The 22,877-nt window shown below is 36.3% G+C and overlaps 4 protein-coding genes and 1 pseudogene across 8 annotated transcripts; 4 read left to right on the top strand and 1 right to left on the bottom strand.

Moving 5' to 3' along the window:
- Positions 1 to 1,429: 1,429 nt before the first annotated feature.
- LOC18587535 (cytochrome P450 714A1-like) lies at positions 1,430 to 3,353 on the top strand (annotated as a pseudogene).
- A 4,330-nt stretch (positions 3,354 to 7,683) lies between these two features.
- LOC148760603 (uncharacterized) lies at positions 7,684 to 13,756 on the top strand. The gene is made up of 10 exons (XM_088810561.1): positions 7,684 to 7,911; positions 9,385 to 9,424; positions 9,538 to 9,607; positions 9,755 to 9,800; positions 9,957 to 10,055; positions 10,393 to 10,461; positions 10,555 to 10,717; positions 10,918 to 11,051; positions 11,924 to 12,231; positions 12,688 to 13,756. Exons 1-10 carry the CDS (start codon positions 7,684 to 7,686, stop codon positions 13,754 to 13,756), a joined length of 2,226 nt encoding a protein of 741 aa, XP_088666687.1.
- A 232-nt stretch (positions 13,757 to 13,988) lies between these two features.
- Positions 13,989 to 16,976, top strand: LOC18587533 (Acyl-CoA N-acyltransferases (NAT) superfamily protein). Of its 4 annotated transcripts, none has more exons than XM_088810732.1 (4): positions 13,989 to 14,748; positions 15,361 to 15,419; positions 15,869 to 15,925; positions 16,568 to 16,759. In XM_088810732.1, the coding sequence occupies exons 1-4, from the start codon at positions 14,152 to 14,154 to the stop codon at positions 16,608 to 16,610; spliced, it is 756 nt and encodes a 251-aa protein (XP_088666858.1). In that variant the 5' UTR covers positions 13,989 to 14,151; the 3' UTR covers positions 16,611 to 16,759. The 4 variants fall into 4 exon arrangements, with proteins under 4 accessions (XP_088666858.1, XP_007011417.3, XP_088666860.1 ...); XM_007011355.3 differs by having other exon boundaries at positions 13,991 to 14,748; positions 16,578 to 16,976; XM_088810734.1 differs by having other exon boundaries at positions 13,991 to 14,736.
- A 147-nt stretch (positions 16,977 to 17,123) lies between these two features.
- Positions 17,124 to 18,620, top strand: LOC18587532 (Calcium-dependent lipid-binding (CaLB domain) family protein). The gene is made up of 2 exons (XM_007011353.3): positions 17,124 to 17,777; positions 17,950 to 18,620. The coding sequence occupies exons 1-2, from the start codon at positions 17,327 to 17,329 to the stop codon at positions 18,468 to 18,470; spliced, it is 972 nt and encodes a 323-aa protein (XP_007011415.3). The 5' UTR covers positions 17,124 to 17,326; the 3' UTR covers positions 18,471 to 18,620.
- A 462-nt stretch (positions 18,621 to 19,082) lies between these two features.
- Positions 19,083 to 22,861, bottom strand: LOC18587530 (alpha/beta-Hydrolases superfamily protein). 2 transcript variants are annotated; one of them, XM_007011350.3, is made up of 6 exons: positions 22,359 to 22,861; positions 21,673 to 22,165; positions 21,135 to 21,474; positions 20,669 to 20,767; positions 20,429 to 20,549; positions 19,083 to 19,946 (listed from the first exon to the last, which is right to left on the bottom strand). In XM_007011350.3, the coding sequence occupies exons 1-6, from the start codon at positions 22,693 to 22,695 to the stop codon at positions 19,732 to 19,734; spliced, it is 1,605 nt and encodes a 534-aa protein (XP_007011412.3). In that variant the 5' UTR covers positions 22,696 to 22,861; the 3' UTR covers positions 19,083 to 19,731. The 2 variants fall into 2 exon arrangements, 1 of the variants encoding a protein (XP_007011412.3); XR_001929809.2 differs by having other exon boundaries at positions 19,804 to 19,946; positions 20,429 to 20,577.
- Positions 22,862 to 22,877: the final 16 nt, after the last annotated feature.

Below are 22,877 nucleotides of genomic sequence, written 5' to 3'. Positions count from 1 at the left end.
CTAACAAGGAGAAAAAAGTGTTGAATGCATTCCAATCATATGGTATGATGGGGAATGTAATAATTAAAATAGTGCAAGACATGCTAAGCATGTGATGCGAAGTAATTATAAGAAAAATGTGGCAACAAAGTTTCTTGGAGGTGAAGGTGTATAATATAACAAAGGAAAGTAATGGAGAGTGAGAGGATGTAAGGTCAGTGTGCAAGTCATTGATTTGGTACACGAAGGGAGAATTTGTGGAGTCGAGAGGTTAGTTGTATAAATGTTTCTTTACTAACAAAAAGGGTAATAAACATATTACTAGTGTCTTATTGACGATTTAAAAAAAGTATTTACCAACATATGTAGGCCATCTGTTCTTAATGACACATGGTTGAATGTGAGTATCATTAAGAAAGTTTTCAGAGTAATTGGGCTCTCCCTAATGGATATGACAATTTGGATAAGTCTACCAAAACCAATATCTTTGAACTTGCCATGCTAGTCATTTCTGTAAGCTCCAAGAAGTAAATAGATCATAGCCTTATTCTTTGGTATTATAGATGCCACTATTGTCTCATATTACTTGGTTGTCAATTGATGCTAATTGCTACTATCGTAAAAGGACATATTTAAGATTTTAACATAAGTTCCAAGAAATGATCCTATCAATAGGCTTATTCTTCCATAGTTACAATGCCAGTGATCTTTTATATAGATTGGTGTGTCATTTAATGCTAATTGCTTGGATTCTAGACAATATATTGAATATAATGTGAAATTTTAAGTTGAGATCTTGATAACAAAAACTTGAAAAAAATTAACTAGGTTGCTTGTTATTTAAAAAAATACTATACTTTCAACAAATATTGAATTTTGATGAAACTAATATATTTTGCTATTTTTGAAAAAATACTTAGCAATATCTCCTTTAATAAAATCTTTCTCTTGATTTTTTTTGTGTTTAATTGCATAGTTAAAAGAGAAAATCTTTCTCTTACTAAATATCTTTAATATGTGATTATATAGCTACTTAACCTCAGGGGTTTAAATAAGAGAATGTCTCTAGGAGCATGATATATTTCCTCTAACTTGAGTATCAACAATGGTTGATTTTTCCATAAAATGAGCATGTTAAAAGTCAAGCAAAAGCAGAAGCTTGAGGTTTTCTTGTCCACAATATATAACACTAAATTAATGAAACTATTTAGTTGTGTGTTTGTTTGAGATGGCAATAGTTAATCCATTTTTCTATAGTTTCATATTGTGTTAAAGCTTATTGGATTCACCTGGAGGCTAATACTTGGAATGTTGAAGATCAACTTGTGAATGCTGGTTAGCTCATGCTTCAATTTAAAACAAAAAGCACAGTTTTATCATTTCTCATATGTAATCATGATGACATATTCAATAGTTAATTTGTTTATTGCTCATGGTAAATTAAGCAGCTATGGTGCCATCTGAAGCTGCAATACCAGAAAAAAGCAAGCTTGAACTACTAGTTGGCCTATTGCAGAGGTTTGTAGTTATCTCATGGATGAGTCAAGCTTTGATAGCTTTAACTAAGAAACATAAGGGATTAAACATCTTGTTTCTTTCCACTATGTGTGCTAATAATTATTAAGAGAATTGTATTTGCTATTAAAATCATTGCACTTGAGTTCTTCATGGACAAGGTCAAGGTAGTATGTCAAATCACTATAATATGAACCAATGCATTTTCATAAATCTTGGGCATCTTGATGTTGGTTTCTGATGGAAACTCTGTTTGGGAGCTGAACTGATAAAGTAGGTGATGGTGGGGCTAATGGTGGAGTCGATACAATCTCTTGTAAGAGGAAACTTAAAGTATGCGAGGATTTAAGGGGTTTCATAGTAGAAGTCATTGCTAAAGCTTGTTTTGAGAGCTCTTATTTTAAAGGCAAGGATATCTTTTCCAAGCTAAGGAAACTTCAAATAGCCATTTCTAAGGAAAGCTTGCTTTTCAGAGTTCTTGGATATGGGTACTTACTCTTTTCACTTGCCATTTAATGTGTTTGAAATAAATCATTTGTCAATTACATTTGCATATGTTAGAGTCATATCTTCGATTCCTTCCACGTTTTCATTACCTTCACTCAATAAAGAAAGCCTTAATGCTTGGAATTAATGGCGTGAGTAATAGTTACCTATTGACTCTGAGGTCTCATCTAAACTTTAGCATGTCTTACCACTTCATATATACTAGTCTTCATTTTCGTGCCTTGTTTCTGAAGAAAGTAGAGGAAGGGGCACCTGACACTAAAAGTATAGAATTTATGATTTACCTTGATTCCTTATCGTCCTTACAAGATTAATTCTTCTGCAACATATGAATTTTATTTATACCTAGGAGAACAATCGATGGAAAGTTCAACAATTTATAGTCAACTTGTTGTCTCTAAATTACTATTACAATCTATAAATCTTGTGTGCCACTCATTTACGACCTCATTAATCATTCCTTCTCTAAAACAAATGTAGATTTCAGCCAATGAAGAAGCAAAATGTGATCACTAATTCGGAGAAGGAGATAGAGTCATTAAACTGGGAAATAGTGAAGGAACGTGAAAGAAAATGCATAAAGGCATTTTCATTAGAAAATGATCTATTGCACCTGATACTAGAAAGGCCATTGAATGATCAAAGTCTTGGTAAAGATTCATCTAAGTGCTTCACAGTTGACAATTGCAATAACATGTACTTTACTGGCCATAAGTCTACTGCTGTTGTTTCCTCTTGGTGCCTCATATTACTCGCTCTGCATCTTGAGTGGCAATCTCATATCCTAACAAAAGTGGCTCAAGTTTGCGGAGAAAAATTGCCAGATGCAGACTCGGTCTCCCACATGAAAATTGTAAATACAATGCCCACACCTCAATTTTAAAACTATCTATTAGTATTGTTAATTATTTCTACCAAAATAGTACCTAACAAACAAAGGGTGTTTGCTGCAGGTAACCATGGTGATTCAAGAAACTTTGCATTTATATCCACCAGTAGCATTTGTGTCAAAAGAGGCATTAGAGGAGATTTAATATCTCCTATGGACTCTGATACCAACTCTGCATCGAGACCTTGAGATTTGGGGTTCAGATGCAAATGAATTCAAGCCAGAGAGGTTCAGTGATGGCGTCTCTAAAGCTTGCAAGTTCCCTCAAACCTATATCCCATTTGGATTGGGTTTTCGCTTGTGCTAGGGCAACAACCTAGCAATGGTTCAGCTAAAAATTATCTTTTGCCATATAATCTCCAAATTCACTTTCTCTTTATCGCCAAAGCATTGGCATTCTCCTGTTTATAGAATGATTGTAAAGCCTGAAAATGGTATGCATATTTTAATTAAAAATATCTAACTTCCTAAGTTACAAGACATGAATGTAGTTTCTCTTGTTCTTAGTTTGTTTTTTTTTTTTCCATTTCCTGTTTGGTATAGTTGTTTAATCTGAATCTGTTAATTGCGCGAAAGCTTCTATAAATTGCTTCTAATTGCATGCAAGTTTGAGCTTGGGTTCGATTGATGTCTAATTCTTAACTCACCTAAGAACCTTGTTCAGTTATTAACAAAACATGTCAAAGTGTTACATTTATGCCGTGTTAATCCTCAGACAATCCATTCTTTTCTTATTTCATTTTTGTTTGGATTTTATCAAGCTTTATGCTTAAGGACGACATATGATCAAGTGAAGGTTAAATGCATTTACTTTTTGGCCAACAGCATCCTAGCAAAGTGGAATTAAGATAGTAGATTATAGAATTAGACATTATCAGATGATTTCTTTCTCAAATATCGTACAACGGTACTTTTTTCTTTTAAATTGAAAGAAGGAAATTGGAATCATATTCTTTAAACAGAGAAATTATGTATCAATTAATGAATCAAATGCTCATATGTCTATAATGACATTCCATTCAAACAGAAACAACACATCAAGTTATTATAACACAACATTCATAGCCAGAAAAAAAATGAACATGATCACTGAAATCAAACAATGAAAAGCACCATAAAACTACATAGAATAGGAAAACAGTAAAAGATAATTGACAAACTTTTGTTAGCTAATTGGCTAATCAAGAGCAAAAAACCTATCATGAATAAGAATGCATAAATAAGGAATACCTTTTAATCTAATCTAATTAACAATTGAATATCTTACATGACCTGAATTTGATTAAATAAGATTAAAAATATTTATTTAATTAATTATTTTAGATATAATTTATACTTTTTTGTAATAAAAATTTATTTTAATTTTATTAATAATATACATAAAAATAAAAATTTATTTATTTAGAATTTGGATTAAAATGGGGTTTGACGACCAAAGGCAAACAAAACAGCATGACTTGATGTGAATCGGAGGCTGTTGGTTGGCTACTCTTTGTTTTAAGTGCTCATCCTTGATGTTGTTTATACCAAGTTTTCATGTTTATATTCAATAAATAAATAAATTTCAATTATTTCTTAATTTTCAATAAATGAAATGAGAACTCTTACCCTCATCTTGCTTCAAGAACATTGCATTATTCTCTACTTTAAATGTCTTCAATTATAAGCTTTTATGTTTACTATGTAGCCTTTTTGTTTCCTTGTTGTTCTTAGCTTCAATGACTCATTTTCCCATTTTATCTCACTTCTCTCAATCGGAATAGAAACAGAAACCAGCTGAGAGAGGATTTTTCATTTGCATTAATGGTCTACTCTACTCTTGTCTTGTCTCTAATTAAATCCCTTGTTAAATGAAATTTCCAATAAATAATGTAGATACTTGCTTATTACATATGCATTAATGGTGTGTGCTATGCAAGACAAGCAGAGGGAGACGGAGTTGCTAATGGCTTCAACAACTCAACCATCACTTTTCTGAATTCTTTGCAAAATGGGAGACTAGATTTTAATAATTTATTCAGTAAGACCCCATCCTGCTTTCATGTTTGTAATTACAATCAATGACCTTTTTCTTACTCATTGTTGGCTAAGTTTTCATTTAAAGCACCAGGCCATCAAAATTGCAATCCAATTTCAAACAATGTGGACTTTTGAATTCTTCTTTGGATACCCATTCATGGTTCGAGTCTTAACACTCTCACTAGGCTTTCTTTTGATAAACACTTGCATTTTCCCAATGCTAAAATGCTTTACCTGATCATCTTACACTTCACAGTGCTCCAAAGCTAAAGACAGGATGGAGTTAAGGACTTTTGTTTGCGGGGTTAGGCTATTGGGATCCTCTTTTCAACTTGTTCAATAAACCTTTACTTTCAACTGCATTACAATGAGCAATAAAGCCAGAACAACTTCTCACAATCAGAGCTGCCTTATTGTTGAATATACACTAGGTTAGAGCTATCATTGTTACTTCTTTTTTTCCTTTTTCCTAATAAAAAAACACGTATACCTTTGGTGGCTTAGATTGGTAATGAGAAAATTCCTTATCATACTTGTTGCTCAATTCATAGTAGGTCATTGCAATTGTAGTTCTATTAGTAGACCAAAACCTCTAATATCTGTTTGGTTTAGAAAAGCTGAACTTAAGATATGGTTTCATTCAAAGATCAAGGCCACAAGATGAGTGTGGCAAGCATATCAAAACCCCAAATAATTCGACAATCATATTAAAGTTACATGTGATGACAAGTTAGTTTTATAACTACAGTACTTAGCAAGAAATCTAATAAGATGGCTATGTAAATATTTCATGCTCCATTCGCCAATATAAATTTAATGTGTAAAATGTGTGATGCGTTACACGTACATACTGTTGTCACCTATGAGTTGTACCTTGTCAGCTGCACTTTTTATCAAGAAATACACTTATTATTTGAATTGCACTTTAAGTTAATTTTATATACTCCTGCAAATATGGGCCTTTGTCATTTTTTTATATGGCGCTTGCAATATATTTTACTTATCTAAGGGAAAATGGATAATTGCTTTAATTGGTTGAGTAACAACAATATTTGTCTAGAGTTTTCACAATATAAATTCAAACATTTTTTAAAATCTTGACAAATCATGAACTGTTTGAACAAACAAATATGCTTGAAATTAAAACATTCTTATTACTTTTTTTCCTTTTCATGGTTCCTGTCTTATCGCTTTTAAAGTTGAATTAAGTTTAAAGGGAACCTTTTTTTTTTTGTCCTTATTCATGTAATAAGAGCGTCATTGTCATAGAGCATTTATTTTCCACTGCGTACATATGTCAATTCCAACTCTCCATGCAGCGAGAACCTTTATTTGGTCATTATGTATTCATATCTTGGGGAATCCACCTAGATTACCTTAAATGGGTAATTAATTAAATTGCTTTATAAAACGGCCTTGTTCATCTCATCAAAGCTTCACAAGACAGAGCAAAAATTTAGGTTTTGTCAAATTTTGAGAGAAAAATCTAGCAAATTTTTTCATCGCCGGTTTGCTTAAAAGAGGCATAGTCGGTAATGTGTTGTTTTTCTTGCATTTTGTGTCTAAATATTACTTGCTAGTACAGTAGAAGATCGGATTACATTCTCTCAAGCATATTTCAAATGCTCTAATTGGTTTTCCATTTAAATCTAAACCATAGATCATTTTTGAAATCTTATTTCTGTTTATATGTATGTATTTACCTATTGCATTGTTTTCATTATTAAATCAAGTTACGATATTAAGATACTGTTGATATATCTTTTTAGTAGATCAATTGCACTTCTATCAGATGGGAAAAAGTTTTAAAGTTTATTCTCGAGGGAAAAAGTCTGATTCTGGTTTGTCCGTCAAAGCGAATGGAATTCATTTTTAGTGCTAGAGGAACTGTTTTGATTCATTATATTCTCTGAAATATTTGTTGAAATTTCCCCTATCTCGTTATACAATGGGTCCAATTTGTTAATGATGGTTATATGATAATGTTAAAATTGTTATTATTTTGATGTTGAAATTCTTGAGATCTAAGTAAATTGGTTTAAGACTTTCAAGTCATATTTTTTTTTTTTGTATAAGTTGGTCATTTTCGAAATTAGAGATAAATACTGTTTATTGGATTGGAGTAAAATGGGGCCCCAAGGAAAGAAGGAAGCCTCGAATGACAGATAGAACTTAATTCATATTAAGAATATAATAGTCTAGCATTCTTCATTGTTCTTTTTCCCTTAATATTTTTATCCGTTATTATTGGATTTTTAGTTTGTATTGATGTTTTTATGTTCATAAATTTATAACACTGTGTTGGCATTATTACCATTACCTTCATCATCATTTACTCTTGCATGTTTCTTTTTGAGTGAAAAAATAAAAACTATTGCTGAAGTATCATATAGCTAACGTGTTTTTTGATGTGGTAGCATGTTACTTTTTTGATCTAGAGAAAAAATCTTTTATAGACATTACAACCTAGCCTGCACATAATATTTTCCCAATAAAATGCACATGAAATGTTGCCTGTCCTAAACTACAATTAAAACTAATTATGCTATTTTCTTGTTGTTTAATTTGAAATTTGACATGGCATTTTACACTCCTCAGTACTGTTGTCTTGATGACTTCATTTCCTATCCCTGACATTAATGATTTGACTTTTGAAACAGGCAAACAGAAAAAGAGGAAAAAGGAAAACTCTGTTTCCTTTTTGTACCTATATAAAGGTACAAAATTAAGGATTGTGATACTTATTGAGAGAACTTACAGTAAAAATATACATTATGTTTAGTGGGGAATATAGAAGGAGTCCACGGATAGTTGAACTGGATGCACGGAAAGCACAACAAGCAAGGAGCCAAAATAAAGGCAATGGGATATGTGAAGTGATGGATGGGGAGGAACTAGATAAAGGAGAAGACATTGTGAAACACAAGCGCAGAAGGAAAAAGGTTAAGGTCAGAACTGTCCAAGATCTTATTGTTAATTCAGTTGAATATAAAGTTCAGAAGGTACCTTTTGCGACTTATCCATTTCAAATGTTTTACCTTGCAGTTATACGCATTTTTTTATTCTCTCGAAGATAGAACTAATCTTGTAAAAGTTTCATGCCAATTTGCTTTAAAAATTTGAGAAATAAAGATTTTTTTATGTAAGTTAGATGAAACAGTTATGCAATTAAAAACATGGAGCTAGAGATGACTAACAAAGAGCAAAAAGTGTTGAATGCATTCCAATCATATGGTATGATGGGGAATGTAATGGTTAAAATAGTGTAAGACATGCTAAGCATGTGATGCGGAGTAATTATAAGAAGAATGTAACAACAAAGTTTCTTAGAGGTGAAGGTGTATAATATAGCAGAGGAAAGAAATGGAGAGTGAGAGAAAGTGAGGTTAGTGTGCAAGTCATTGATTTGGTACACAAGGGGGAAATTGTAGAGTTGAGAGGTTGGTTGTACAAATGTTTCTCTACTAACAAAAAGGGTAATAAATGTATTACTAGTGTCTTATTGATTATATAAAGAAAGTATTCACCAACATATGAAGGCCATCTATTCTTAATGACACATGGTTGAATGTGAGTATCATTAAGAAAGATTTAAGAGCAATTGGCTCCCCCTAATGGATATGACAATTTGGATAAGCCTACCAAACCCAATCTCTTTGAACATGCCATGCTAGTCATTTTTGTAAGCTTCAAGAAGTAAATAGATCATAGCCTTATTCTTTGGTATTATTGATGCCACTTCTGTCTCATATTAATTGGCTATCAAGTGATGCTAATTGTTACTATGGTAGAAGGACTAATTTAAGATTTTAACATAAGTTCCAAGAAGGATCCTATCAATAGGCTTATTCTTCCATAGTTACAATGCCAGTGATCTCTTACAAAGATTGGTGTGTCATTTAATGCTAATTGCTTGGATTCTAGATAATAAAGTGAATATAATGTGAAAATTTAAGTTGAGATCTTGATAACAAAAACTTAAAAAAGATTAACTAGGTTGCTTGTTATTTAAAGAAATACTATACTTTCAACAAAAACTGAATTTTGATGAAACTAATATTTTTTGCAATTTTCAAAAAAATACTTAGCAATATCTCCTTTAATAGAATCTTTCTCTTGATTATTTGTTTGTGTGTTTTATTGAACTGTCAAAAGGGGGAATCCTTCTCTTACTAAACACGTTCAACATGTGATTATATAGTTTCTTAACCTCAGGGGTTTAAATAAGAGAATGTCTCTAGGAGCATGATGTATTTCCTCTAGCTTGAGTATCAACAATGGTTGTTTTTTTTTTTTTTTTGAAAAATGAGCATGCTAAAAGTCAAGGAAAAGCAGGAGCTTGGGGTTTTCTTGTCCACAATATATAACACTGGATTAATGCAACTGTTTAGTTGTGTGTTTGTTTGAGATGGCAATAAATAATCCATTTTTCTATAGTTTCATATTGTATTAAAGCTTATTGGTTTCACCGGCAGGCTGACACTTGGAATGTTGAAGATCAGCTTGTGAACGCTGGTTAGCTCATGTTTTAATTTAAAATGCAAAGCACAGTTTTATCATTTCTCATATGTAATCATCATGACATATTCAATAGTTAATTCATTTATTGCTCATGGTAAATTAAGCAGCTATGGCGCCATCTGGAGCTGCATTACCAGAAAAAAGCAAGCTTGAACTACTGCTTGGCGTATTGCAGAGGTTTGTAGTTATCTCATGGATGAGTCAGGCTCTGATAGCTTTAACTAAGAAACATAAGGGATTAAACATCTTGTTTCTTCCCACTATGTGTGTTAATAATTATTAAGAGAATTGCATTTGCTGTGATCTTTTTCATCTAAAATGTAGGAGGGACACACACAAAATATTTGCAGAGCCAGTAAACCCAGAAGAGGTTGGTACTTAGTTAACTGTTTTATCAGTTTTCTTTTCAAACCTTTATTTGCTCTACCCATAATAACAGTCCCTCCTTGAAGAGGGACTGTGATCATGGAAAGGAGCATATCTCATGAGTTGGCTAATGAATTCTATGTGCTTCTTAAACTGAAAGGTGGAATACTATTATGACGTCATCAAAGAACCTATGGATTTTGGCACCATTGCAAAGAAACTTAATGAAGGAAGTTATCAAAGACTGGATGAATTTGAGGTTTGCTCCCAAAATGGTTGCTTATTCACTTGTTTTTGGGCTGGGCAAGATGTTCATGCTCTTCCACAACTTAGGAATAAATCAAATTGCATTCTCATGTTTCTTCTCATCACTGATAGTAAATATGTTTTTACATCAGCTTGTAAACACATGATTACCATGGTCCATGGTAATCAAATTGTGTAGTTGTTGGGCCATGGTCCTATGGATGAAATAATAGTCCCATTGCATATTTTGGAACCATGATTACCATGGATTCAAGAGCTTCTATGGAGCTTGTCTTCATAGAAACTGTTTGGAAAATCAATTAATTGCTTCTTTTCTTACTTTTACACAGCATGATGTCTTTCTGGTATCCAACAATGCCATGCTTTTCAATGCTTCAAATACTGTCTATTACAGACAGGTAAGTCCATCAAAGTTTTACTGAATTTCTAAATCTTTGATGTTCTCAGAATTTTCATTGTGTCCTGAACGAAATGAATTTTGGTTTTACTAGGCACGTGCATTGAAGGAACTAGCTACAAGGCTATTCCATGCTCTTAAAACTGATCCTGAAAACTTTGAAGCTGAAGCTTCCATGCGAAGAATTGGAGCTGGTAGGAGGAAAAAGGCTGAAGTTAACTCTAACAAGAAGACTAGTATTGGCAATGCAGCAAGGGGTAGGGCAAGCATGCAGTTCATTTGTAGGCTACCTGATTTTTTTTTTTTTCTTTCTTATTGACATCCAGTTTAAGCATGTCTATTTCCTCATCCTCAAAATTTATATTGATCAGAATAACTGTTATTTTTATGACTATCTGCAATACAATGCATCAGATTGAAATATATTGAGTGACAAAGGCATTCGATGGTTTTCCAGGCTATAGAGCTGAAAGGCAATCTGATGATTTTGAAGTGGAAAAGCGTCGAACCTATAGACCTTGGAATACTTTTCTAAGTGAGAAAGCGTCATTACTCTCTGAAATTTATCGTGGTTCAAATCAACTTAAGCTGGTGAGTATTGTTTCTTCCATTAGTATTTTGCCAAATAAACAACCTATGGATACGGTTTGATATATTTGAAAACCTTTTTACTTGTAAATATGTCAGTCTTATTACAATGCATATATGTCGCATATGGTGGAAGACATAATAATATGTGATTCAATACTATTTAGACTATAAGTTCACAAAAATATGAATTATTACAAGATTGGTTAATTTATAAAACCTGTTTAAAGTTTAATTGTTATAGTCTTGTTAAGATACATATGTCATAACCTAATGTGATAACTCTTAATATAGAAGTCAAGCAAAGAAGAATTTTTTGAACCAAAGAACAAGGGTTAAGTAAAAAAGATCAAAGAATGAAGTTTGAGCTTGGTGCATGGTTAGATTGTGTTTTCTTAAGTTGTAAGATTGTGTTCTCAGCTAGAACTCTAGTCATATGCACTTAATTGTCATTTATGTCCTTGCCACGAGACAGGAATTCACATGGTGGAGACCACCTCATTTCTACATGACGTATCTCAATATGATTCCATATTTCAAATATTATATTCACAAGTTGTTCTTATAATGTATCATCTGATAAATTGTCAGAACAAGAGAAAAAGGAAAAAGAAAGTAAAATATTGTATCAGGAAATCAAAATTTTTTTATTTTTTGAAACAGTGGTGAGTATATGACAAAAAACTGACTAGTTGCCTCACACTTGCTATCACATTGTCTTGGGGTTTATCTGTCGGAAGGCTGCTATTATCACACAGCTTTGGCTGGGAAATACACCTGATTATATAGATGTGGCTCTCACAGGAAGTGTTATAGGAGTATAGCATTAATCCCCTTATAATCATCTATTATTTACTGATTTCCTGACCATGCAGGATGAGAAGGTAGGTGTTGGATATGTAGAGAGCGTAAAGCGGTTTGCTAAAGATTTGGGTCCAACAGCTCAAACGACTGCTATGAAGAAGGTAGGGAGTTACATTGCCGAAGCTCTGAAAGTTTGGAATGCGACTACAAATCGCCAGTCCTGGACACCACAGATGCAAATTCCTAATGCAGCGTTTGCATCAAAAAATATCAAGGTTGCTCCATCTTTTAGGGTCCCTTCAAGTACACCGGGATACCAAAACATGTCACGTGATAAAATGGACATTCTGACTGGTTTCTCAAATGGAGGACAGGCATCATCGGGTAATACATTGAACATAAATGATGCTTTAAACAGAGGAGTAAGTCAACCTGGAAGCAGACTGGAAAGTCTTGGTGACTTCCGAGGGAAAATGACTCAGTCCGCGAGTTTGGGGTTTGCTCCATCATTTAGGGTCCCTTCAAATGCACCTGGATACCAAAACATGTCAGGTGATAAAATGGACATTCAGAGTGGTTTCTTAAATGGAGGACAGGCATCAACGTGTAATACATTGAACATAAATGATGCTTTAAACAGAGGAGTTAGTCAACCTGGCAGCAGACTGGAAAGTCTTGGTGAATTCCCAGGGAAACTGACTCAGTCCGTGAGTTTGGGGTTTGCTCCATCTGTTAGGGTCTCTTCAAGTACACCTGGATACCAAAACATGTCAGGTGGTGAAATGGACATTCAGAGTGGTTTCTCAAATGGAGGACAGACCTCAACGGGTGTTACATTGAACATAAATGATGCTTTGAACAGAGGAGTTAGTCAACCTGACAGCAGACTGGAAAGTCTTGGTGACTTCCGAGGAAAAATGACTCAGTCCGCGAGTTTGGGGTTCGCTCCATCTTTGCATCTTCTTGGGAACTCTAATGGGAGTCAAATGTTTGCAGGTGAAACAATGGGTGCTCCATTCTCCTCTTGGAATGGAGGAAAAGTGTCTGCAGTTAATAATATTGACATTAACGATGCTTTAAATGGAGGAAAAGGAAATCCTGGAAATAGAATGGACTTCCGAGGAAAAGCGGTCCAAACCATGGGAGGGGGTTTAGATAGCGGACCTTCTTTCAAGGATTATGCTGCTAATCAAAGCAATGGAGTTCAATTGGGTTCCTGGTTTGCCAATTATGATTCAGGGAAAGAAAAACTTGATTTCACTTCTTCATGGAACACAAATAGCAACCAAAAGGAATTAAGCATGATGGTGGACACAATCGATGTGGGTAATGCTGTACAAACAGCTGGGCAGGCTTCTTTGGGGTCGACGATGCAAGAGTTTACACCCACAATAATCAGTGGTGCTTCCTCCTCTTCATGGCTTCCACCTTCTCAAGTCTTGACAGGGTTGAATAGTAGTCAGGCCATTGACCACATGAGCGGAATTGGTTCTCATTATGCTGGTAAGGGACTGTGTCAAAAGGAAGCCATAGCTGATGGGGAAGGCTCTAGATACACAATCAATGTAGAGCAGGGTGGGCAAGTTCCAGATTGGTTCAAGCCGCTGGAGATGGGACCACTACCCTTGACTGAATATTGTTTCCAGGAGCAAACCAAATCTCCTGAAATGACAACCCTAATGCAGCAAAAAAGAGATATAGATTTACTATGCAATGCTCCCCCACTGGAGGACTGGCTTGGGAGTTTCCCAAATGAGCATGGCATCAGAGCATCATCAAATGCATCCGGGTATGAGAGGCTTCAACCTCCAAGCAGAGGGGAGTCAAGCAGTAGAGCTGCTGCTGATAGGCGCCAGAAGCAACCTATGCTGGCTACGGAGATGCCGAAATGGTCGTGGCTCTAATTCTCTGGACTGAATAGAACTGCCTATACATGCATGGCGTAATGCATTAAAAAAGACATGAGATTTTCTTTTATTTTTCTTTTGTTGAAAAAAGGGACATGTTTTATTTTGGTGGTTTTAACTCCTATGGAAACTATAAGACTTGCTATTTTAAAGACATCTCAGCTCTGTCGTTGTCTCCTTTTATATCTTTTTATTATGTATGCGTGTGGTACAATAAATAAAATGAAAATAGCTTTCTGCGTGGAGATAACTTCAGTAGTTGAAATCTATTGGTGGCTACCGACATACCCGGACTCTGACTTCTCCCTGTATTCTATCTTCCTTCTTATGTAGACGACTAAGAATAAGGTCATCCGACAGAAGGGGAAGGGACTTCGAGAGAGAAACACGAGATGGTGGTAGTTGCTGCTGCTGCTATTTCCGGCACATCATGTATACAGATAATGATGATACAAGGTGGTGGTGGTTATCCATCCAAATCCATGGAATTGCGATGGATAAGTAGCAGAAGTAGAAGAAAGAACCTAAACCCAAATCCAAATTCAAGGGAGTTTGGCAGCTTAAAGTCGAAAGCTCCGCCCTTAATGATGCCAATTTACATATCAACGGACCCATCCCACATTAATCTCCAACATCTCAGTGAACTTTACAGTAGTTGCAATCACTCCGGCCATCGATTCCCTGAGGTGGACCCCAACACTGGCATAGTTGAAGAAGCCATGGACTTGGACAAGCTCCGAATTGCTCTCTCCCACAGTTGTGTGATCGTCTCAGTCTTCTGCAAACCTCAGCATGTCGATGTCACTAACACCGCCAAGCAAATCCAAAACCAAGAAAACCAGAAGCAAATGAGCAAGGGTTTTGTTGGAGATTTGATGGAGAGTGTGATGCCCGTCACCCCTTCCGACGCCAAGCTTGTGGGCTTTGGCCGTGCTGTTTCTGATTTAGGATTGACTGCATCCATCTACGATGTCATGGTACTTGACTTGGTATCCTTTTCACCATACAGTGAATTCATTTGTGTACTATTAATATACTGTGGAATTTATGGAGTTGAACAAACCGCTAACTAAGCATCCTTTGATGACCTCTATCTGGTTTACTGCATCTATCTAGAGATCCTGTCAATTTAGAATTTCGTGAGAAGTTGGGGCTGGATGTAAAAATGTTTGATTGAGTTTGGTTTGGTTTTGTCTTCCATGTATCCTGTTTGTACAGTCGATTCTTCTCCTAGTAGGTATGTCCTGCTTTTCTTTGGGTAATGCAAATCCTTAAGAAAAATGAAGAATTTTATATGGGAAATTTAGTTGGTAAACCATCCATAGAAGATGTTTCCTCTTCTTTGTTCCTGATATCCTGGCTCTCTGATCTCTCCCCCTCTTACACAGACACTCAAATTGCTCGCAGATTTGTTCTGTGATGTAACTCAGCCAGACAACTTGATTAAAATTTAGGATATTTATCTCAAGTTATTGACTGTATTATGGCTTCTGCATCGTATACCCCTCAACTTCTATTAGTATGTTTGTTTCCAATATATTCTTTAGTTACATACTTAACTACCCTTTGTATTCATATAATTGTGGTTCAGTGCCTTCCAGGTTAGTCCATCTTTACAAGGAATGGGAATTGGCACGATAATAGTTAAAAGGATTGTAAGGTTTGTCAATCTAAATTTTCTTCTTTTGATGGTGTCAATTATAATTTCTGAAAGTTACCCCAGTGTCAAACCAAAAAGAAAAGTTACTAAATTTAAAATCTTTTACCTAGGTTGGCTCGTTATCCAATTTGCTCTAAACATATAAGCAGGCAACATAAAATCTTGTTCTGAGAGTCAGTTATGCATTGTCAGCTTCTTCTAGAAGTGAGTAACATGTTACATGCTTTAAAATAAAATTTGTGATAGCTGCATAGCTGGTAAATTCTGTTCATTCTAGCATTTCTTCAAGTTTAGTTGTCAAAATTCAAACCACATGCCTAGGAACTGTACAATGGAGAATACATTGCTTGTTGTATCCTTACTCTAAACCGTGGAGTTCATGAAATGTCTACAGGTAACTGCTGAAGTTACATGTGCAATGTTTAATATTTTCCTCCTTTTGCTTCCAGAATGCTCACAAGTAGCGACATTTATGACATAGTTGCCCTTTGTTCCAGGAAGGAGAGGTAATTCTTGTCATTTTGTTAACATTTTGAAACCTCAGTGCTCTGCTCAGTACGTCTCTTTGTTTCATTATTGGGGTTTCTTACCAGGTATTAGTTTTAGCACTGTGCAGCTTCTCTTTCTTGCTTTGAGGCCCAATTTTATTCTAGGACACCCACAGGCTGGAGAGAAGCTGATTTACTGTTCAACATGTTGCAAAGTCCTTTTAACAAAGGCCATCCGAGTATATTACAGTTGGCCTACAACTTATGGGGAATTACTGTTTCTCTTGAATGTGCTGCATCTTATTGGTTGCATTCTTCTGATATCTAGCTCCATTCTGCTACCTCCTTCCCTAAATGAGAATGAAGAAAATTCTATTAGGACTTTAAATTTGATTAGATAGGCGCTTCATGCTTTCACTCAAGTGTCTACTTTATCTTGTTCAACGATGGCATTGTCTAGACATGTTGCAAATAAACTATGTGGAAATCTGAGAGAATGTTATCAAGATAAAGGTTGGGATCGAAATATGAGGCCATCTATGGCCGGTTCGTTTTGCAGGGCTGCAGATGTTTTCATAGGTCAATGATAAATGTTTTATATTCTTCTGTGACAATAGATGACAAAACCTTTGGTAGGATTCCTAATCATGATCTTTATAGCTTATTTCAGGTTCTTCTTCAAAGCGTGTGGATTCAGAGATGACATTTTGGGCTCTACTACAATGATGTATACAAGGACAGTTTCCACTTCTTTTGAAGGTGACCAGATGGTTACACGGGCTGGTCGGAAACTCTTGTTAGCTCCAACACTCAGAGAGCCATTTGCATCTTCGAAGACAAGTAAACCAGAAAGTTGAACAACATGGTGCCTTACTTGGATGAAATATTGAGAGGACAAAGATAGTATCTATTTGACATAGTGAATTTTCTATGCCCTTGTAACAGCATGCCTTTAATTCTCATCCCCTTTCAAGCCTGAAAACAATCTAAGTTTTGTATCAATATTGAACTCAGAAACGCTCTTATTGTGCTATACATATCTGAAAGAAGCTGAAATTATTGACCTTCCTATTCTTTTTCTTCCCTCCTGCTATGAAAATTTGCCAGGTTTGATTTTGTGGACTTTTATCTTTCATTTTACTGTCTCAATCTATAGCCTATTTGACAGGCCAAAAAAGTTGCAATCTTATCTAGATTCCTGTTCCTGTCCATCTGGAGGGCACTCCCTTGGAGAAAAGGTTGACAAAAGATTCTAAATGGTGCTTAGGCATAAGAATATCTTCCCATAAAAGTAAAGTAGCCTTCTAAACTATGCAATAAAGCTTAACCCTTTTTGTTCTTGTACGTTACAGCTTTATCAAAACATCCTTGTTAAAGACATATTCTGTCAGCATTTCTATCTTTCTTCACTTGTCTGGTATGGGGAAAATCTGGGTTGAGGTCTGTCTAATTTCTGCTCGAGGGCTCCGGCGTTCGTCCTCTTTTTGGAAGCTACAGTGGTTTGCGGTTGGGTGGATTGATCCCAACAACAAATATTGCACCAGGATTGATGCTTCTGGGAATTCAAATCCAGTATGGAAAACCAAGTTTGCGGCTTTGGTTGATGACTCAAATTTCCAAGATATGATGCTGAACGTTGAAGTGTACAGTAGAGAGCCCATTTTCCTCAGAGAAAGGCTTCAGGGGACTGCAACTGTTGCCTTGAAAGAATTTCTGGCCAAACATAGCAACAACTCCTCCTCTTCAGGGGCAGGAACTGAAAAAGTAGGAAGCTACCAGTTGCGCAAAAGAAATTCCAACAAACCTCAAGGATTTGTTGACGTCTCTATCCGTATCTCAGAGGAGAGGGACGAGCCAAGTTCATTCCCAGGTATTTATAATGGCTAATGTATTAAAGTTCCTCTAAGTTGAATTGTTTATCCGCTTGATCTTGAGCTTCGTTCTTGCTAATTCAGAGGGAGTTTGGATCCAAGTTTTCTTATTCTGATGGTTTTTATCATGTGATTGTTGAATTAAAAAAAAAAAAAAACTCTGGTTTGCAGGTAATGAGGGAGGGCTTGTTCTCATGGATCATAGGACTAATATTGCATTGCCTACTGAAGGTGGGTCGGGACACACCTACCCAGCAGGGGCAGCACAGCTGCCTCTAGCCCCCCTTCCACGGCCACAGAATCAATTTCAAGCTAACACTCCACACACACATTCAGCGCCACATCCTACAAACTATTACAACTCATCTCTAGGTGATCCCAGTGTTCCATCAGCTTCTGGACCCAGCTATCGTCCACCTAAGACTCCTCCACCCCCACCGCCACCCTCTAATGTTGGTTACATTCCCACTTTCCTCCCAAGAACAGATCATGTAACAGGGACGTATTTGAATATGCCATCTTCTGCGGCTGCACCTGGATCAGGGCCACGACCTGGTTTTGCAATGGGACTAGGAGCAGGAGCACTGGCGGCTGGTGCTGTGATCTTTGGTGATGATTTCACGTCGGGGTTTGATGTTCCTGCAGGCTTACAAGATGCGAGTCTGACCATATCCATGGATCCTCCTTTCTGATAAATCAATGGCTTGCTGCTGCAATGTGTTGTAATTGTAGTAATCACATAAAAAAGCACGCTGTTGAAATTTGTTTGCGAGAATTCATTCAATGAAACCTTGTTCACATAGAGTTCGGTACTAGATAATGGGAAGTTTTATTACTGCCAAGGTTGCAAAAGCTGATATTCTAGGACCAAAAGTTACTGATGTCTAATTTTGAGGTACACCATGTTGCCCATGATCAAATTCAGTTACAAGGAATAACAAGAAGACAGAACATATTAAATAAACTAAATAGTATAAAAAAAGAGCAGATTAATCCCCCACTAGAGCCGGAAGGATGAATCAAGCATAATCTTTGAGGATTTGCTATGGCTATTGATTTTGACTCTTAACAGCCTGTGATATGAGAAACCAGAAATGCAGGAGGTGAGGGAGGAGAACAATGCTTCCTATTGTTCCTTTCTCTCCAAACATAGTAGATAAATGCAAACGAAGCTAGTTTAAGAAGTTGAAATGCTAGAGATTTGCCAGTCAAATGATTAATTGCTCATTGGAACTCAGAATTTTCATCTCCAATGGATCTATTAATACTAGACATAAAAAATGGCAGACCAGATTTCATAAGAATAAGAACCAAGTAAAAATTATATGATATCTGCAGTCTTCAGAATTGTCACACAGGTAACATGTTGTAGATTGCAAAGAAATCCCCTAATTATATAGGCGTGATAAGTAGTAGCCTATCAAGGATGCATAAACAAGCAATAGAAGAGTGTGTAGGAATGTCAGAATGAAAATGGATGCGTTTATGCCAAGAAACTTGGTCCTGATTATGTCTCAAATATTTCCAAGTCTTGGTAACGGTGAATTGACGACACTTTGATGCCACACAAATAGGGAGTCAGCTTGTTGAAAATCAGGAGAAGGAATCCCATCAGTAGCTGTTTGAATATCTTGGAGAGTTGAGAAACAAGTTTGAGGCCAATGCCTGGAATTGTTTCTGATAACGTTATCTACCCCGGCTTCCTTAGAAAGACCACTAGCTAACATAATGCTGCTGGAATAAAGATGCAAAAGGGGACCTTGAGAGTGCCAGTTGTCAATCCAAAAAATTGTTCTCCTACCATTGTCAATAACATGTTTAATAAGAGGAATAGCAGTAGATCGAAGCTTCTTAGTTTTCCTCCAAATCCAAATGCAAGATTGGGGAAGGGGAATCAACCAGAAATTTCTGCCTTTAACCATAATAACATGTTTAATAAGAGGTGAACAAGTTTCAAGTTATTGCTTGTAGAGAATGCTCCTCTGAACCACCAAATGCTCTTTGCAGAAACTTCTCAACAACTCTAACAAACTCTTCAACCTTTTCTTCGTGGGGCAAGTGTCCACAATTCTTTATTACTTCAAGCTTAGATTGAGGGATGGCCCGTGAAAGTCTCTTAGCATTCCAAGCAGGAACTATTCGATCAGTGTCACCCGTGACAATCAGAACTGAGTTTCATTGAGACAACAAAAACTAAAACCATTATATTCTGCCTATTCACATCAATAAGGCAACATAGCAGACCAAAAAAGTACTGAAATATATATGAATTGTGATAGGATATAATATTCAGATATTCATATTTAAATACTGAAATAATTAGCAGTAAATGAGAGTAGCATAGCCATTAGACAATAAGATAATAGCTAGACTGATTAAAATTCTTGGGTCACAAATCTTTCATGGAACATTCTTTCGACTTCTTTATATTTCTCTTTCGTAGGTTCCGCATAGCCTTACTAACTGAGGCTTAACTGCCACAATGATTTAATTTGGACTGTTTGTATGGCCACAGTGATGCTAAAACATGGATTCAACTGTCAGTGCATCCATCAGCACCATTAATAGCACTACTTGGCCATTCAAAGGGGCTTTTCAATTCAACATCTTTCCATTTTAAAACTTATATTATGGGGCAAGAAACTATTACCAGGACAGGAAATTTCGTGAAGTCTTTTTGCCAGTGGTGGCTTCATTTCGGACTTGCCATTTATAAGCATTGCTGCTGTGAATTCTACAAGAGCCCTATCCCAATCCTTAACTCTCAGTGGCTGCATAGGATACAAATGTTGGTGTAACCTATGAGTTGAAGGCAACAGCATGTAAATACCAGCTAAGCATTCCATTCAGTAGTAAGAATGAAACAATATAAAATATTATTGTAGATTACCTTGGTATACCCATCTACGATGTGTTCGTTGACTTCTTTTGAATCGTACCATGCAGTCCTTACAGCAGCAACACCAAATTTATCAATTATCATCCTTACCTGAGAAATAAGGTAGATATTAAGCTTATACTAAAAGCAGCATTGTTAGTGGGATTTATTTACACAACAAAGTCATGAAACAAAAATCATGGTTAAGAGAGAATGGCAAGGCATTTGACAGTTTGTTTGGTAAGCATTGACAAGTTGGGATTTAACTTTCCCATCTATGGCTGGTCAACTTTTATTAGTTAAAAATATTTGTGATTTTTTTGTAGCAAAACCACTTACAACAATTATAAACAAAAGCAGACAACATCAAGGTGGTATGGCACTTGTGGTACTTAAAAAAAATCCAGTTTAGTTGGCAAAGGCCTATAAGTAATTCAAGCTGTTTGTATTGCAAAATCATCCAGAAAGAAGTCAATACCAGCATTACACCCAAGGCAGATCGAAGAATAGAAGAAAGTGCTTTCTTATACAGAGAGTTGAGCACACCTCCCATCCTCTTTATCATTTGCATTATTGCCTCTGTGACATACTTGGTAAACTTGGACAAAATTTCAAAAAGCTTAAACAGCGGCTTCCCTAGATTATTTGAGTCTGACCTGTCTCGTTTAGTCTGGTTATTTCTTTCAGAGAGGTCTCCTTCAACAATCTTGGGAATAGCAAGTGGAGCCAATATCGCTGGGGCAACAAAGATCAGAGCAGCAATACGTTCAGGAGCTTCAAAATATGCATCAAGTGCGACAAGAGAACCAGCTGAATGCCTGGCATGCCAATTTTTAAAGAGGTCAAGAGAAGTATCAGTTTTCATGAAAATAGAATTGAACAACAGAAACAATCCCTCCAAGATAATTTATACTAGTATATTTTCAAAGGACACAAGCAAGCATCTAATCCGAAGGAGAGAGGCTTTTGTATGTATCCCTACCAAGCAAGAAAACAAAGCTGAGAAAGATGCATACCCCACCAGAATTGCCTTTTCAGTAGCCAAGAAATCAATGAAGTACAAGCTAGCAAGCACAGAAAACGCCATGGAGTAGGGATTCAGAGGTTTTGCATCACTAATTTTGGTCCCAAAAGTATTGAGTCTTGATGTCAAGCCAAAGGCTGGTCTATCAAAGGCAAGCACTTTGGAGCCTGTGAGGTGTGCCAAGCGCTTCATAACTTTGTTCCATGAGAAAACAGAAGCTCCAAAACCATGTAGCAGAACCAGAGGAAGACCGAGCTTCAAGGATGGGGTTGGGCTCTGGTCCTGGGCATCCTGGCTGTGGCTGAGCAAGGAGTTATCTGAAGAATATGACTGTGCGTCATAAAGCTTGTGATGGATTTCAACCCCTCTAAACTCACAAAAGCAACTGTCTGGATCAGCTAGGAGTTTTGGATCCAACAAATCATCTTGATCAATGCCTGCTATTCTCTTCTTTTGCTGCTTCCTGCTGGCGTCCATTAATTCTCCTACGACAACAGACACTATATTAATACTACAACAAACTATGATAAACAACTGCATGGGAGAGAAAGGAAATTCTGTAACACTTTATTTGTAAGGATGGATGGGTAGGCTAGTCGAATCAAAACATCAAAGAAAATAGGTGTAAAGAAGAAGAAGCAGCAGCTAAAAAAGGGAAAAGAAAGGATAGAAACGCACCTGCAGGATATTCGGCGCCGGAGCCGGAGCCGGAGCCGGGGAGAGAAAAGGCATGGGTGATAGTTGTTGCAAGAGTTGGACACCTGCGTTCGGAATGGGAATTGGAGGAAGCATACGGATATTCGGCGCCGGAGCCGGAGCCGGAGAGAGGAAAGGCATGGGTGATAGTTGTTGCAAGAGTTGGACACCTGCGTTTGGAATGGGAATTGGAGGAAGCAAACGTTTGACAGCTTTGGTTGTTGCTGCCAATGACAATTCCATTTACTATACTATGCTGAAACTGGAAATGGAACTGAAACACCAATCCTCCTCCACTCATAACTTTCTCTGGGTTCATCAATCATTCATTCAGACGAGTTCAAATCCAAGTTATGTCCGAAATAGAACATTGATGATAACGTGAAGGGAAGAGCAGGTTCTCTTCTGTTCTTTTTTCAGTGACTACAATTAAGCAGTTAACAGTTAAAAAGGTCCTACGCTTTCCACACGACATCGTTTGAAGACGTGTGGTTCTGATTC

Source organism: Theobroma cacao, chromosome 10 (genome assembly GCF_053813885.1).
Source record: "Theobroma cacao isolate CCN51 chromosome 10, ASM5381388v1, whole genome shotgun sequence".
Taxonomy (NCBI): domain Eukaryota; kingdom Viridiplantae; phylum Streptophyta; class Magnoliopsida; order Malvales; family Malvaceae; genus Theobroma; species Theobroma cacao.
This window is presented reverse-complemented; position numbering and strand designations above follow the sequence as displayed.

Bases quoted from the DNA above. Each gene is read 5' to 3' on its own strand.
- LOC148760603 (XM_088810561.1), top strand. From the start codon at position 7,684: ATGTTTAGTGGGGAATATAGAAGGAGTCCACGGATAGTTGAACTGGAT. The intron at 9,608-9,754 runs GTTTGTAGTTAT...TCTAAAATGTAG, and splicing joins CTGCTTGGCGTATTGCAGAG to GAGGGACACACACAAAATAT. The intron at 10,056-10,392 runs GTTTGCTCCCAA...ACTTTTACACAG, and splicing joins AAAGACTGGATGAATTTGAG to CATGATGTCTTTCTGGTATC.
- LOC18587533 (XM_007011355.3), top strand. From the start codon at position 14,152: ATGGTGGTAGTTGCTGCTGCTGCTATTTCCGGCACATCATGTATACAG. The intron at 14,749-15,360 runs GTATCCTTTTCA...AGTGCCTTCCAG, and splicing joins ATGTCATGGTACTTGACTTG to GTTAGTCCATCTTTACAAGG. The intron at 15,420-15,868 runs GTTTGTCAATCT...TTTTGCTTCCAG, and splicing joins ATAGTTAAAAGGATTGTAAG to AATGCTCACAAGTAGCGACA.
- LOC18587532 (XM_007011353.3), top strand. From the start codon at position 17,327: ATGGGGAAAATCTGGGTTGAGGTCTGTCTAATTTCTGCTCGAGGGCTC. The intron at 17,778-17,949 runs GTATTTATAATG...TCTGGTTTGCAG, and splicing joins CGAGCCAAGTTCATTCCCAG to GTAATGAGGGAGGGCTTGTT.
- LOC18587530 (XM_007011350.3), bottom strand. From the start codon at position 22,695: ATGAACCCAGAGAAAGTTATGAGTGGAGGAGGATTGGTGTTTCAGTTC. The intron at 20,550-20,668 runs GTAATCTACAAT...TATCCTATGCAG, and splicing joins TCGTAGATGGGTATACCAAG to CCACTGAGAGTTAAGGATTG. The intron at 19,947-20,428 runs GTAATAGTTTCT...AATGAAACTCAG, and splicing joins TCACGAAATTTCCTGTCCTG to TTCTGATTGTCACGGGTGAC.